Here is a 16,710-nt window from a genome sequence, read left to right as displayed (position 1 = left end):
CTAAAGGAGAAGCAGTGGTCCAAACTTTCCCGGGGTTAGCAACCCGAGCTAGAACTCTGAAGATGGCACTACAATTTAGAAGAAATCTGCACCCATCGAACAGGATTTTGGCCAGCCCGCTCTATGAACTAAATGATTAAACTTAACAACCCAGCAGAGGATAACCAGAGGATAACCAGAGGATAGAGAAGCAGCGTGGCTTAGTGGAAAGAAAGAGCCCAGGCTTGGGAGTCGGAGGTCGTGGGTTCTAATCCCTGCTCTGCCACTTGTCAGTTGCGTGACTCTGGGCAAGTCACTTAATTTCTCTGTGCCTCAGTTCCCTCATCTGTAAAATGGGGATTAAGACTGTGAGCCGCACGTGGGACAACCTGATTACCTTGTATCTACCCCACCGCTTAGAATAGTGCTTGGCACATAGTGAGCGCTTAACAAAAACCATCATTATTAGACTGTGAGCCCACTGTTGGGTAGGGACTATCTCTATATGTTGCCAATTTGTACTTCCCAAACGCTTAGTACAGTGCTCTGCACACAGTAAGTGCTCAATAAATACAATTGATGATGATGATTATAACCTGGCATGGCCTAGTGTAGAAGCAGCATGGCCTAGTGGAAAGAGCATGGGCCCAGGAGTCTGAAGGTCAGGGGTTCTAATCCTGATCCTCCCACTTATCTGCTGTGTGACCTTGGGCAAGTCATTTCATTTCTCTGGGCCTCAGTTACCTCATCTGTAAAATGGGGATTAAGACTGTGAACCCTATGTGGGACAGGGACTGTGTCCTACCTGATTTCTAGACTAGACTTCTAGACTGTGAGCCCGCTGTTGGGTAGGGACTGTCTCTATATGTTGTCGACTTGTACTTCCCAAGTGCTTAGTACAGTGCTCTGCACACAGTAAGCGCTCAATAAATACAACTGATTGATTGATTGATTTGCTTTTATCCAACCCAGCCTGGCAGATAGTAAGCACTTTACAAATAACATCATTAGTATAGCCTATTCTCCCCCTTCTCATTTCCACTAAAATTTCCTGTACCATTTTAGCAACGGCTTTAAATGATTTAAATGAAAAGATGCTGTAGTCAGCCACAAAAAAACACAAGAAGCAAACACAGCTCCGTGACTGATGCACTCATACTTTATTCTGCTTCTTTCTTTCAGCTTTCCCCAAAATCAGTGTCTAAAAAGAGCCAATCCGCCAATCTCAAAATATCCATTTGTCCCTCTGGTCGAGCTGCCTGAGTTGTTTTAAGAGCTGCACCTATCCGGAGCAGCTAATACACAGATAGTTCTTGATTTTCCAGCTCAACACCTCTTGTGCTTTTTGTCCACTTCTTAGTCTGGCATCCTAGGCACTTGCTCCTTCCACTCCTACCACATCCCTCTTTGAAACTGTGATGGGACCAGGGCATTTTTGTTTTCTATTCTTCAAATGGTGATTTCCCGCTACAGCAAGCCTCGTTGGATCATACGAGCCCCTGTGGTCAACTGAAACTGTCCAACAGGTTTAGAATTTCTTGAGAATGTAGGTATTCAGGAATTCCGATAACATCACCAATTCACGTGGAAACCCACTTTGCATGTAAGAAGAAAAAAAATCAGATATTCCCCAAACCTTCCAACACAGAAAAATGCAGTTCAAGAAAAAAATCTAACTTTGATGCTTCTACAATGGTTCGTCTGTCCAGGACATGTTAGGGATTAGGCTAGTTGCTGGACAATTGAAACGAACCCCTGTGATTTATTTTTTTTTTGCTAACAGCAATGAAAATTTACACCTGCGAATTTAGAGGAAGCTCAGTAGATATGTTCCAGTTATTTACCCGCACATTGTGAAGCACAGAAAAAGGTCTCCCTTTCATCCTAAATGCATTTAATTATCCAGCCCAAAATGACCAGCTTTGGGAAAAAGGAATGTTCATCAAAAACAGTTGATCCAATCCACATGCCTGCATGTTAAATATTATTACAGCAGAATCAACTACAGAATAAAAGCAATGATCTGAAAAGGTAACCAAAGAAGCATTCTTCCTTTTATGGCTGCACAATAGAAAGACTTCATATTTAATAATATTAAACATTACATGTCCTAGATAAATTAAAAAAAAAAACCAGGTGAACATAAATTGGCACAGTCATTATCATATTGCTTTCCAGTTTAAATATTGCAGCTCGCAACTACACAAATTACAAACGCCCAAGGAAATCAAACAGGGAGCAAAATCTAGCTTTTCCAGTTTCACTTGCAGGGTCAGAGTCTTGAAGGCACAAAAACACAAATTTCAAGTCAGGAAAGGAAAGAGCCGCTGTGCTGGAACTGAGGGAGAAGCCCAAGGCCCAAGAGAAAGGTAGCAGGAAACGAAACAAGGAAACGTACAGAAAGTGGAAACCTCTATAAAGTATCAACAGTAGCTTTCTTTCACAACCGTCCCAACTGCTTTCCTCTAAAAAAAGTCCCCCCTCCCCGAAAAAATACTCACACGCACTTAAACCCTTCAAGTTCCTTTGTTCTCTCCCTACTACAAGCACCTCATAAATACAAAACTCACTTTTCTACCTCAGCAGTTCTAACAGCAAGGGATTGGCAGCTATTAGAATCATATGTGAGAGGAGTGGAGTCTAGTTATAAATCCAAGCACCTAGGGCTTTACTCCCAGGCCCATGGTGGGAGCGGGCTAATTAATAGTAAATCCTACAGGAATTTTTAGAATAGCATGCACAAGGCCTATAGAAGCACAACATTGCAATCGTTCGAGTTTCTTCCTCCTCTTTTAAATTGGAAAGCTCACAGTACAAAACATTAAATATTATGCAGTTACAATCATGTTGACAAACAGAAATATAGTTCCCCTTGGTCCACATTTTCCCTTGTCTGGGAGATTTTTTTTCTCTTTTTCTGAAAGGCTGTATTGGAAATCTTAATTCTCATATTCTCCCCCCGCCCCTTTTTTTTTAAAGTGATACTCAAGATACTCTGTCATTGTATTTTGTCTTCGAAACATTTGGCCCCCTTTCTAATCCTTTTTTAAAATTCTTGTCTCTCTCACCCCCTTTCCAGACCTCAGGCTCCACCAGTGAAGCTGCAATTGACACAGATGCTTCTTAACTAGAGGACAGTAAACAGGGATAGAAATACCGCCAACCCATCATCTGCTTCATGATCAAAATGGACCACCTCTCCTTTCCCAGGGCCCAGGCCCCAGGTCCTGTGAATTCTATTTATTTTTAATGCTCCATCCTTGGGAGAGATGTGTGTAGCTCCCTGGAGATCTCTGAACTGACCCTAATTAAAACAGGGTTGGAATTTCTGAAAACTGCCAAATGCAGCTCAGCTTGGGAAAGCAGGCAGGCTGAGCAGAGAGTCCATTCTGCCATCTCTTATGAAAGGATTTGGATCTAGGGGGGAAAAGAAAGCAGACTCAAAAAAAAGTTATTCAAATCAAAGTTTAGAACAAGCAGTCGGCAAACAGCTGTTGTGAAGGTTTTGGCAAAGGTTGATTGGGAGTGCTTTTTCAGCATGTGGTAAACAGATTCTTGTGGGGAAAATCTGAGGGAGGTGGAGTACATTTAGCATCTTCACCTGTCAATTTCCATTAATCTTAAAAAGATTGAAAAAAAACCCCCCCAAAACTAGAGGTCGGCCAGCCCCACTCTGTAGAGCTCCGCCGGATGATTCTAAAATGAGCCTGATGAGATTATTCTTCTTGGAAAACAAAATCATAAAGTGCTAAATCTACTCCTCCTGCTTTCTTTAGTATTCTGTCCATCTGCAGCTGGCTCCTAGACTATCAAATAAAGCATCCAAAGTGCAAAAAAAAAACAAAAACGGAGGAAAGTAACAGTTCCCCAACTCCATGGGCATGCAAACTCAAAGAGGGAGAAGAGGGGAAGGGTGAAGGGGGAGGGAGAAGAGGGGAGGTCAAATTTTACACAAAACAGCTCTCATTAAAAGAGAGAACCCTGTTCAAATCATATCTTGAGTTTCCGAGCTCTAAGGAGACCAAAGTTCCCCCCACCCCTTCACGGCTTCCCCCTCCCCATCCATCTCCTTCTCCCTCCCCCAGGGCGTGACTGAGGCCCACAACAGTACTGAGAAGCAGCGGTTATTAAAGACACAGTTCTGAGATCCCCTTTCACTCCCACAGCTCCCTCGGAAAGGGCCTCCTTGACAAGTGGTCCGGTAGAAACCTTGCAAACTTCTTTGTGATAAATTAAATTCAAAAAATAAAATAAAATACGAAGCACGGACTATCTTCAGTCGCATTCCCACACGAACAAGTCTAGGGTCTGTGGGCCTAGTTCATGGCTCTCTAGTAGTCTTTTCAGGAGGCTCGGCGTGCTGCCAGTCTCTCTCCTGGCCCGCGGAGGGACTTGTTGGGAGTAGGCTGAGCGACATCTCGAGAATTTTCTCCCTTCTGCTCTGGCGTGGTGAGCTCCCCACAGGCATTCCAAAGTCGTTCTCCAAGCCTCCTGGCTAAATCCGGCATCTACACTTCCGTGGAAAAAAGAATGCTTTGCCTCTTGCTGTCAGGAGTAGGGATGGTCTCCAGCTGCAGGAAGTACAGAAGCACTTGGACCTAGAAGAAAAAAGGAGGAGGAAGAGGGAGCGTTTGTCAAATATATTTTTTTAAATTTTTTATGGTATTGTTAGGCGCTTACTATGTGACAAGCGCTGTTTTAAGCCCTGGGGTAGATACAAGTTCATCAGGTTAGACACAGTTCCTGTCTCACATGGGGCTCCCAGTTTAAATTGGAGGGAGGAGAAGTTAATCTCTATTTTACGGACGAGGTAACTGAGGCACAGGGAAGTGAGGTGACTTGTCTGAGGTAAAACAGCAAGCAATCAGCTGAGCCGGCATTAGAACCCAGATCCTTCGGACTCCCAGAAGCTGCTTCTCTCATTTATTAAGAGCTTGCTATGTGTCAGGCGCTGTACGAAGTATTGGTGTAGATAATAATAATGATGGCATTTATTAAGCGTTTACTCTGTGCAAAGCACTGTTCTAAGTGCTGGGGAGGTTACAAGGCGATCAGGTTGTCCCATGGGGGGCTCACAGTCTTAATCCCCATTTTACAGATGAGAGAACTGAAGTTAACAGTGCTTGTCACATAGTAAGTGCTTAACAAATACCATTATTATTATTATTATTATTATTCTGTGATTGTCCAAAGTCACAAAGCTGACAATTGGTGGATACAGGATTTGAACCCATGACCTCTGACTCCAAAGCCCATGCTCTTTCCATTGAGCCACGCTTCTTCTCTGAGAGAAGCTAATCAGGTTGGATATAGTCCATGTCCCACATGGGGCTCACAATCTCAATCCTCATTTTACAGACAAGGTAACTGAGGCACACAGAAGATAAATGAGGTTACACAGCAGATACATGGCGGAGCCGGGCTTGGAGCCCAGGTTTTCTGATTCCCGTGCTCTTTCCACTAGGCCACACTGCTTCTCCAGTATTTGTAGCATCCTCCATATAGGGTAAGATGCCTTGACAAGAGCTATGTCAGGCCTATGTAAACTGATACAATTCAGAGGGAAGGTCCTGCTGTGGTATGTGCTTAATGACATTTCTACCCTCTACAGCAATGGGAGAAAGTGCCCCCCAACATGGGCCAATCATTCAGTGGTATCTACTCAGTCATCTGTATTTATTGAGCATTTATTGTATGCAGAGCACTGTACTAAGTGCTTGGGAGAGTACAATATAACAGTATAAAAGACATATTTCCTGCCCACAATGAGTTTACAGATTAGAGAATGGGGGAGAAAGAGTAATCTGAATAAATCGCAGATATGGGCATAAGTGCTTTGGGGGCAGAAGGGGAGCTGAATAAAGGGAGCAAGTCAGGGTGATGCAGAAGGGAGTCAGAGAAGAGGAAAGGAGGGCTTAGGCAGGGAAGGCTTCTTGGAGGTGTGCCTTCAATGAGATTTTGAAGGAGGGGGGAAATTAATTGTCTTAGATATGAGGAGGGAGGGCATTCCAGGTCAGCAGCCCTAGGAAGGGGCAAGGTGATGGAGTGCTTTAAAGAGAAAGTGCTTTATTTATTGAGTGCTTACTGTGTACAGAGTACTGCTTTAAGCGCTAGGAGAGTACGATACAACAGAGGGTTTTTTGTGCTTTTTTTAATGGTATTTGATAAGCACATAATAATAATCATCATCATCATCACAGTAATTGTGGTATTTGTCCAGCACTTAATATGTGCCAGGTTGTGGCTCAGTGGAAAGAGCCCGGGCTTTGGAGTCAGAGGTCATGGGTTCTAATCCCAGCTTGTCAGCTGTGTGACTTTGGGCAAGTCACTTCACTTCTCTGGGCCTCAGTTATCTCATCTGTAAAATGGGGATGAAGACTGCGAGTCCCCCGTGGGACAACCTGATCACCTTGTAACCTCCCCAGCGCTTAGAACGGTGCTTTGCACGTAGTAAGCGCTTAATAAATGCCATCATTATTATTATTACTAAGCGCTCAGGGCAGGGGATACAAGCAAATTGGGTTGGGGACAGTCCCTGTCCCACATGGGACTCACAGTTTTAATCTCTATTTTACAGATGGGGTAACTGAGGCACAGAGAAGCGAAGGGACTTGCCCAACGTCACACAGCGGACAAGTAATAATGTTGGTATTTGTTAAGCGCTTACTATGTGCAAAGCACTGTTCTAAGTGGCAGAGCCGGGTACCCTTGGGCAGAGCACAGCGAGGATGTCCTGTAGGGAATTAAGGACAACATATTCATCCCCATCTTTGGACTGTACCTGGGACATGACTTCCAAAGACCAGCTGTCCGTCATGGTGATAGGCTGCGTTGGGTTTGCAGGAATCTTACTGTCTTTCTCAGAGGGCCTGAGTAGCGTGGGGCCGAAGACGGTGGCCAGGTTGTGGAGTGACATCTTATTAATATTCTCCTTTTCGGCAATTCTGTAGTAGTCGAACCGAATCAGAAATACAATTTTAAATGAAGCACAATCACATCAGGGTGACCATAAAATTAGGGGATGTTCTGATAACGGGGGTCCTAGAACGTGATGCAGTGCCTGAAGAATTTGTTAAACACTTACTATGTGCCGGGCACTGAACTAAGCGCTGGGGTAGATACGAGATAATCAGGTTGGACACAGTCCCTGTCCCACACGGGGCTCGCAGTATTAATCCCCATTTTACAGATGAGGTAACAAAGGTACAGAGAATTTAAATGACTTTGCCAAAGGTCACAGAGCAGGCAATCAATCAATTGTATTTATTGAGCGCTTACTGTGTGCAGAGCACTGTATTAAGCGCTTGGGAAGTACAAGCAGGCAAGCGGCAGAGCTGGGATTAGAAGCCACATCCTCTTACTTCCAAGCCCATGTACTAACCACTAGTCCACACTGCAACTGTTTCTACTACTACTAGGAAATGGACCCTAATGTCGGCAGGGGAGGGGGCACACTCAGAGTATTAGCTTATACGCCACGTAGTAGACGGCAGATGCCGGTTGGTTACCTTTTTAAATGGTCCAGAAGGAAGAGGAATGTCACCAGGTTGGGTTCAGGAAGTGATAGTAGTAAGTTAAGCATACAGCTCTCCTTTGCTACAGGGTCTGAAAGAGCTAAGAGGCAAAGGAATAAATAGAATTAATAAAAAAAAAATTTCACCCTTTGGTTAGCTGCCACCCTGGAATCACACACAAAATAAGTCAGCCTCAAGACACTGATGAAAGACACTTGGAGTTAAAGAAATAATAATAATGATGGCATTTATTAAGCACTTATTATGTGAAAAGCACTGTTCTAAGCTCTAGGGAGGTTACAAGGTGATCAGGTTGTCCCACGTGGGGCTCACAGTCTTAATCCCCATATTACAGATGAGGGAACTGAGGCACAGAGAAATTAAGTGACTTGCCCAAAGTCACACAGCTGACAAGTGGCAGAGCCGGGATTTGAACCCATGATTTCTGACTCCAAAGCCCGCGCTCTTTCCACTGAGCCACGCTGCTTCTCTAAAGAAGAAGAAATAAGAAACTAAGAACCTAGGAGGTTATTGAACAGCTGAGAGCGAGAAACAGGACTCTGTACTTTGACAGGACGCTAGTTTGGACACACAGTGCTTCCACTTCAAGTTATCCTCCTCCTACTCAATGCCACCCACTTTAAAAACAAGTTCCCAAGGAGCTCCCCCCAACTCTTGGGAATGTTAAAGGATGAATCAAACCAGTCTGATTGCATTGAAAAGCTTTTTTTAATTTACCTTTTGCCCTCTTTAAAATAAAAGGGGGGAGTGTCTCACCAAATGAATTGGTGTGTTCAAAACTGCTCATAACTCTTATGAACATATCTTATATACCCTAACCCTAATAGTAATGCATCATTTGTTAAGCACTTATTATGTGCCAAGCACCTACTTAGTGCAGGTATAGATGTAAGATAATGAGGATGGACATATCCCTGTCCCACACGGGGCTCAAAATCCAAGGGGGAGGGAGAACAGGCATTTTATCCCCATTTAACAGATGAGGAAACTGAGGCATTGAGAAGTTAAGTGACTGGCCCAAAGTATCACAGCAGGAAAGTGGCAGGGCTGGGATTAGAACCCCTGGCTCCCAGGCTCCTTCATATACAAATCCCTCTTTCCTCCTGTAAGCTTATTTTAATGTCTGTGACCCCTGTAAATTGTAAACTCCTTGAACTAGGGGAGATAATGCCTACTTAGTATTCTGTATTCTTGCAAGTGCCTAATATTATGTCCCTGCACAGAGTAGGCACTCAGTAGATAATACTGATTGAATGAAAGGTTAATTTTCCATCATCATCAGTCGTATTTATTGAGCGCTTACTGTGTGCAGAGCACTGTACTAAGCGCTTGGGAAGTACAAGTTGGCAACATATAGAGACAGTCCCTACCCAACAGTGGGCTCACAATCTAAAAATCCAATATCTCCTATCCTCATAAACAGTGTTTTCTGACTGATCCTTGAAGTTCTACGGGTGACAAATCCAAAATATTTCACAGACAAGAAAGTTATCATCCTAACTGGGTCCTACTTCTTCTCTGACCTCAATTTTCTCATATTTAAAATGGAGACTAAACACCAGTTTTTCCCTCCTTCATAGACTATGTGTCCCTTATAGGAGATGGACTGTTTCAACCCCAGTGCTTAGCACATAGTGAGCATGTAACACATACCACCGTTGTTATTATTTTTAACTCCAACTGGCCTATTCAGGCTGGTGGATAAAGCATCCTTTCCCTCCAGGACCTCAGAGGGACCAGAACCATTTCACTCAGGGGCTGTAGCGTTTATCTCCTTGCAGTAGGATCCCTTCTTTGCATGGTTGGAGGAGACTAAGTAGGAATGACTGCATTTGGAAATTGCAACCCAGTGATTCCTGCTACCGGCCAAAAATCACCCAGGGTTGAGGATTCAAGCTGGGGAGTTCTTCCTGAGGGCAGATCTGGGCTGGGTGGGGAGCTGACGGCCGTACTACGTACCGATACCCTCGGCAAAGTTGGGATACAGCTCATCTGTGAAGAGAGGCTCAGGAAGTTCTCGGAAGTACAACTTCAATGTCCCCGCGATGGCATTCACGTCCATCTCGCTCATCATCACAGACACATCCTTGTTGTCTGAAGAAAAACACAGAAACAGCATAAAAGGGATTTATCTGAGGGTCTCTGAATCACTTTCCTGCATCTTCTCCCTTCGTGAGGAGCAGCATGGCCTAGTGGAAACGGCACGGGCCTGGGAATCAGAGGACCTGGGTTCTAATCCTGGCTCTGCCACATACCTGCTGGGAGACCTTGGGCAAGTCACTCCACTTCTCTGTGCCTAGGAGTTTCCTCATCTGTAAAATGGGGATTCAGTACTATTGTCCTTCTTACGTAGACTGTGAGCCCCACGTGGGATCTGATTATCTTGTACCTACCCCAGTGTTTAGTACAGTGCTTGACATATAGTAAGCCCATAACATATTCCACTATTAGTATTACTATTGATTTGTTTTCCAAAACCTGAGGTAGCCCAGTTTAAGTTAATGGATGAGAGCCTTCCTTTTTTTCCCACTCTCCAATCTTCACCCTGAAGCTGAAGTGTCACTCTACAGACCACCTAGTACTGGATATTGTAGAGTTCCAAACCATCTCCTTCTTTGCCTTGTACATCCTTGTCAGAGCTCACCAAACCTGTGTTTGACAAACCTCTCTCCTCTGCTCCAACAGGCAAGGCAGGTTTAGGCAGCAAGGGAAATTGCTACTCTTAGTTAAGAACTGTACATCTAGGTTCGTCTCATTAGCATGGGTTTTTTTTATGGTATTTGGTAAGCGCTTACTATGTGCCAGGCACTGTCCTACATGCTGGGGTAAAAACAAGTTTATCAATTTGGACACAGTCCCTGTCCAAAACTGGGCCCACAGTCTTAATTCCCATTTTACAGATGAGGTAAATGTGGCCCAGAGAAGTTAAGTGACTTGACCTAGGTCACAAAGCAGACAAATGACAGGACTGGGATTAGAACCCAGGTCTGTCAGTCGGTCAATCGTATTTATTAAGCACTTACAGTCTGCAGAGCATGGTACTAAGCACTTGGAAGGCTGCAATATAACAACAGACACATTCCCTGCCCTCAACAAGCTTACAGTCTAAAGGGGGAGACAATAACTGTGGTATTTGTTAAGCGCTTATTATGCGCCTGCGCTGTACTATGCGCTGGGGTAGATACAAGATAATTGGGCTGGACACAGTCCCTGTCCCACAAAGGGCTCACAGTCCTAATCCCTATTTTCCAGATGAGGTAACTGAGGCACTGAGGAGTGAAGTGACTCGCCCAAAGTCACACAGCAGACAAGTGGCGGAGGCAGGATTAGAACCCAGGACCTTCTGACGCCCAGGCTTTACCCGCTAAGCCACGCTGACTGCCGGCCCGGGCTCTATACAGTAGACCACACTGCTTCTCATGAATTAGGAAGACACATTACTCCACCAAAGAGCAGGTTGGGAAATGGCTTTGAACGAACACAGCTACAAGTGACCATCCTCTCCCAGGCTTTGATTGTCATTTGATCCAATTTAGCTGGAGAAGCCCATCTTTCTGACCTCATCTGCCCGGCTGGCTACTGGCTTTAGATGCTCCCCAGTACCCGAGGGTTACCAGTGTGCAAGTATGTGTGTCTGGGGGGTGGTCAATTCTTGCCCCCCTCTGACCAAAATACTACCCGATTACCTGATGACCAAAAACGATACTGCCATAACACAGCACTGTACTAAGCGCTTGGGAAAGTACCCCCTCTCTTTCGCCCCACACCACCGAAGTCGTCCTCATTTATTTAATTTTGTTAGTATGTTTGGTTTTGTCTCCCCCTTTTAGACTGTGAGCCCACTGTTGGGTAGGGACTGTCTCTATATGTTGCCAATTTGTACTCCCATGCGCTTAGTACAGTGCTCTGCACACAGTAAGTGCTCAATAAATACGATTGATGATGACATATAGCCAAAGTGAAAAGCAGACATAGAAAGGCTTCTCAGCCATGGTTAAAAAAAAAAACAAACCTAGAATGGAATGAGGTTTTGTTCTATGTTTTAGACATTCATTTTGGTTCTTGGATTCATTTATGAGAACAAAGACAGTGCAGGGAGAGGAAAGGAGAGCGGGCAAGGAGGGAGATTGTGGAGTCCTGAAGGGAGATTGTTTCTACTTTAGTTCTCCCCAGTATCTCGATATTTGGTCCATCTCTTTGATCGCTTTTTTTTGTCTGCAGTTAGGAGCCAAAGTCCGGTTCGATGGCATGAGCTTGAAAAACCAAAGAAGAGTAGAGTCCGCTGATGCTGCCGGGTGTTTGGTAATCCTAGCTCACATCCGGACCCCCTACGTAAATACAGCTCAGGCTCACTGTTGGAGCAAACAGTGTTCCTTGACATTTTTACACTTCACCCTTAGTGTTGGCTGGCTGCCTTTTCTGTTCAATTCCACAGAATGAGAGAGGAAATATGTCATTTTCCATTTGCACTTGGTCAGCAGCTTTGCTGGGTTCCACCACATGTTCTCGAGGGGAAGGTTAAGAAAAACTTGACTAAAACAGCATTTATGTTTTCTCTTTCCTCTTGGGAAGAGTGAAACACACATAGCCAAAGTGAAAAGCAGCCCTAGAAAGGTGGTTCAGTCCACAGTGAAAAGTCTAGAAAGGAATGAGGTTTTGTTCTTTGCATGGTTCTAGACGTCCGTTTTGGAATATTCAGCTTTCCCTAATGTCAGGTGGGCTAGTCTGTGTGCTGAACAGGATATGCGGGCCAGAAGGACAAACCAAGGTAGGGTTGAGTCCAAGCTGAAGACAGCTATATTTTACAGATGATGCCAACTGACACCGTCTGACAGAGCAGCTTTGTCTGGCTCCCTTTCTCCCTCCCATCTCTGCAACGGGAACTGTTTCAGTTCATAATTGATTGATTATTAAAATTAAACCATCCCCGGGTTCTAAGTGGTCTCCTTTCCTGGCAAAGGAAAGGTGACTAAGTTGCTTCTACTGTTTGTTAGAAATGAACGCTACGAGGAAACAAGCTCGTTGTCAGCAGGGAATGTGTCTGCTTATTCATTCATTCAATCATATTTATTGAGCACTTACTGTGTGCTGAGCACTGTACTAAGCGCTTGGGAGAGTTCAATACAACAATAGACACATTCACATCCCCTGCCCACAATGAGCTTACAGTCAAGCGGGACTGTTTATTGTTTTTACTGCCACCCTCCCAAGTGCTTAGTACAGTGCTCTGCACACAGTAGGTGCTCAATAAGTATGAGTGAATTGAAAGTAGTAGAGACGCACCATAGCCTCGTGGGAAGAGCCCAGACCTGGGCTCTGCCACTTGTCTGCTGTGTGACCTTATGCAAGATACTTAACTTCTCTGTGCCTCAATTTCCTTCACCTGTAAAATGGGGATTAAAACCTACTTCCTCCTACTTAAACTTTGAGCCTCATGAGAGACAGGAACCCTGTCCTACTTGATTATCTTGTATCTATCCCAGCGCTTAGAACACTTCTTGGCACAGAGTAATCACTTAAATATAATAATAACAATAATAATAATAATAATTAAAAAACAAGGGCTGGGGGAGAAAATTAGATATGATAGGGAAATATATGATAGTGGGAAAGCGGCAGAGCGCCGATCTAGAAGCCGGGGGATCCGGGCTCGAGTCTAAGCTGTGGTGTTCACCTGCCGTGTGACCATGGGCAAGTCACTTAACTTTCCAAAAATGGGGATAATAATACCTGCCTTCTCTCCCTCCCTCACAGGGTTGTTGTGAGGGATGAAATGAACTAATTAATATGAGAGCACTTTGGTAATAAAAGCGCTATAGAACAGTAAGATTATGAGACCCAAGTGGGACAGGGACTCTGTCCAACCCGATTGGTTTGTATCTACCCCAGCGTTGGCTCACAGTAAGTATATATGTATACTTACATACATATGTATACTTACATACATATGTATACTTACATACATATGTATACTTACATACAGGTTGGCTCACCTGTATATATGTATATATGTTTGTACATATTTTTTACTCTATTTATTTATTTTATTTGTACATATCTATTCTATTTGTTTTATTTTGTTAGTATGTTTGGTTTTGTTCTCTGTCTCCCCCCTTTAGACTGTGAGCCCACTGTTGGGTAGGGACTGTCTCTATATGTTGCCAATTTGTACTTCCCAAGTGCTTAGTACAGTGCTCTGCACATAGTAAGCGCTCAATAAATACGATTGATGATGATGGTGAGTAAGTGTTTAACAAACACAATTACCATTATTATTAACTTGGTCACATCCAGCCCAATCTGACCCAAACCAAGGGATTGCAGGTGGGCAGACGAGTGTGAAACCCCTCTAAGTTTGCCACAGAGTGACCCACTCCCATGCCATATTTTACCTCATGAACACTGTCGTTTTACGAGGAAATACTTACTGATGTCAAAGGCAGCTTTCAAAGCCTGGATATCTGTGGCCACCCCAGAGACTCGGTAGATGCCAACTTCCTCCATGCCCCGCCGCTCGATCTCTTCCACACACTGGCGCACGATATAGGGCACCTTTGATCTTTCTCTCCTGAAATTGAAGAGGAAGACGACGTCAGGGCAGCTTCCTCATGAAGAACATCCTTTTGGTTGAGTCACTCAGGGGATTAAACCAAACAGACATCACCATGGAAACAAGTCCATGCTCGCTGGCTCCAAAACACCAGGGTTAATACTGTAACCTGGTAAGGTAGTACAAAGGAAAAAGCTAACCATTAAACTCCTAGAGGAAAGGCGCACCCATCTTTTTCCCATTTTATATTCAAAGAATCTTTTCTCAGCTTTTGTGGCGCTCCAAAAATAAGATGATTTTAAGAAGGCGACTTAGAACAGAATTTACCATCATATTTTGCAGAAAAAATGAGCAGCCAGTATTAAAGGAAGAGGTGCGTCTGAGTTAGAGACTGTCTGTCTGTAAATCTGGACGTTCTACCCAATTCTGCCACTGACTGACAGTACAAGTCACTTAATCCCTCTCTGCCTTGGTTTCCTCTCATGAAAAAGATGAAAAATAAATACAAAGTATTTGCTTACCTCCCTGTGTGACAAAGGGACTCTCAAAAACACCTGTAAAGTGAGTGCTCTTGAGTGCTTAACGATCACAAGATAATATTTTTATTTGGATAACTTATACTGTATCTGTCTCTAAAGAGTACCCCAGTAGTTTTATTTTCACCACAGCCTTAATGGGATTTGGTAGATGGAGTTCACTTTTATTTTTTTTTCAGTAAATGCTGGCCAACAAATCCTTCTTTTCCAGCTCAGAGGAGCTGAGGTAAAGGGGTAGGGGGAAAAGGGAAGCCCCATGGCTGAGGCTCCCAAACTAGTCATCTAGGTACTTCTCTAGGATGAGAGAATTTGAGAACGCACCAAACAATCCTGATTCTATCCCATGAATAGGAATTCTGCGGAGGAAATGGTCTCCAAAGCAGCCTCTGAACCCTAAACAGTTTTCCTCAGAATGGACAAATGGAATTCTCCTAGCAAATGAATCATGACCAAAGGTCAGAGGTTAAAATAATACCACAGGAACCAGGAATCACAACAAATTCCAAGGCAGGAAAGAAATTATTACAATTCTGCAATTTGGAAAGTGAAGAGCATACTGGCTCCGCTACACAAAGGACAGGGGTCAGGGGGCCATTTCCGCGGCTGAACTGGGGAGGAGATGGCTGACAGTAAACATGCAGGATTGCCAAACTTAGACCTATTATCACACGGGAGCTCTGCAAAACTTTCCAATGCGGAGAACACAAGCCCTGAGACTAGCATATCAACTTCCGCCTGCAGAGAGTGGCCCCTGTGATTCCCTCACGATCACAATAGTGCCAGACCCTCGGAAAATAATTCCATTCCCGCTGAGACCAAGGACGCAAGCCCTAAAGGGACCACTCACTTGGTGACAACTGCAATCTTGACTCCGAACACCCCGGTCTGCTTGCGGGACGGCATCCTCTTCAAACTGAATTCCCGGCTGGTGAATTTCACGGACAGCTTCACTTCAATCTGCAAAGAGAGGATCAATCAATCAATCAATCAATCAATCGCATTTATTGAGTGCTTACTGTGTGCAGAGCACTGTACTAAGCGCTTGGGAAGTACAAGTTGGCAACATATAGAGACGGTCCCTACCCAACAGTGGGGTCACAGTCTAAAAGGGGGAGACAGAACAAAACCAAACATACTAACAAAATAAAATAAATAGAACAGATATGTACAAGTAAAATAAATAAACAAATAAATTGAGTAATAAACATGTACAAACATATATACATATATACAGGTGCTGTGGGGAAGGGAAGGAGGTAAGATGAGGGGGATGGAGAGGGGGACGAGGAGGAGAGGAAGGAAGGGGCTCAGTCTGGGAAGGCCTCCTGGAGGAGGTGCGTGATCTTCCCAGCCTGTCTTGCCTCTACAGCAGCGCCAGGACTATTGTGCCCGGCACTCAAACAAGGGGCTCAAACCACTCTCCAGGCCAGATTTATTTTACTCCCATGCCATTTTATGAGCATTTTCCATAAATCTGACATGGAAGAGGGAAAGCCCCAACAGGAGTCAGAAGGGGGCAGGTACTGAGGGCCCCCCATTCCCAGCAGACACAAACCTCCTTTAGGGAAAGACACTGGTCTGTGAGGAGAAATAGCAATCCTGGGTCTTGAGGCAAGAATGCCTGGCTGGGGATATCGGAAGACCCTCCATGTGAGGCTGGAATTTTGGATGGGATTTTGATGTGAAGTGCATCTCTTTCCCATCCATGCTCCTTGGGGATGGCCACCTTTTCCTGGAGCCAAGTCCAACAGCATTGCTGCGAGGTAGAATGGTTTGGGCCTCCAAAAGAGCAAATACCAAGATTTACTTTATATCCCATTCTGAATGGCCACAGGAAGTGAGTTCACAGCCATTTTATATGTCTACCATTTGTCTGAGGAACCACTACAGACAATCCAATGATGCCTAGTGAGGTTCCAGAACTTTCCTGGAGATGTGTTTGTCTTACTTACCCAAGGGATATTATAACTACCAATGGATTATTTTTGGTAGCTTGTGATTTTTTTCCCCCCATTAAAGGCATATTCCTCCTATGGCTGAATCCTCTTGTTAAAGAGCCTGATTTCTATTATAAAGCCTAATCTTCTCTGTCTTAAGAGTTCAAAACCAT

General features: G+C 44.2%; 1 protein-coding gene across 1 annotated transcript in view; it reads right to left on the bottom strand.

Annotated features, from left to right (window-relative positions):
• Window positions 1–1,116: 1,116 nt before the first annotated feature.
• The window catches only part of BCR (BCR activator of RhoGEF and GTPase), a 231,435-nt gene continuing 215,841 nt past the window's right edge, over window positions 1,117–16,710 (bottom strand). The window contains exons 18-23 of the mRNA XM_038762448.1: window positions 15,448–15,557; window positions 13,943–14,082; window positions 9,474–9,608; window positions 7,488–7,593; window positions 6,761–6,923; window positions 1,117–4,577 (exon numbers count right to left, since the gene is read on the bottom strand). Of these exons, the coding sequence (XP_038618376.1) occupies window positions 4,488–4,577; window positions 6,761–6,923; window positions 7,488–7,593; window positions 9,474–9,608; window positions 13,943–14,082; window positions 15,448–15,557 (744 nt within the window). The 3' untranslated portion in view covers window positions 1,117–4,487. The remainder of the gene's footprint in view (window positions 4,578–6,760; window positions 6,924–7,487; window positions 7,594–9,473; window positions 9,609–13,942; window positions 14,083–15,447; window positions 15,558–16,710) is intronic.

This window comes from Tachyglossus aculeatus, chromosome 21 (assembly GCF_015852505.1).
Source record: "Tachyglossus aculeatus isolate mTacAcu1 chromosome 21, mTacAcu1.pri, whole genome shotgun sequence".
NCBI classification, from domain to species: domain Eukaryota; kingdom Metazoa; phylum Chordata; class Mammalia; order Monotremata; family Tachyglossidae; genus Tachyglossus; species Tachyglossus aculeatus.
The sequence above is the reverse complement of the archived record's forward strand: the minus strand, read 5'-3'. Positions and strand labels throughout refer to the sequence as shown.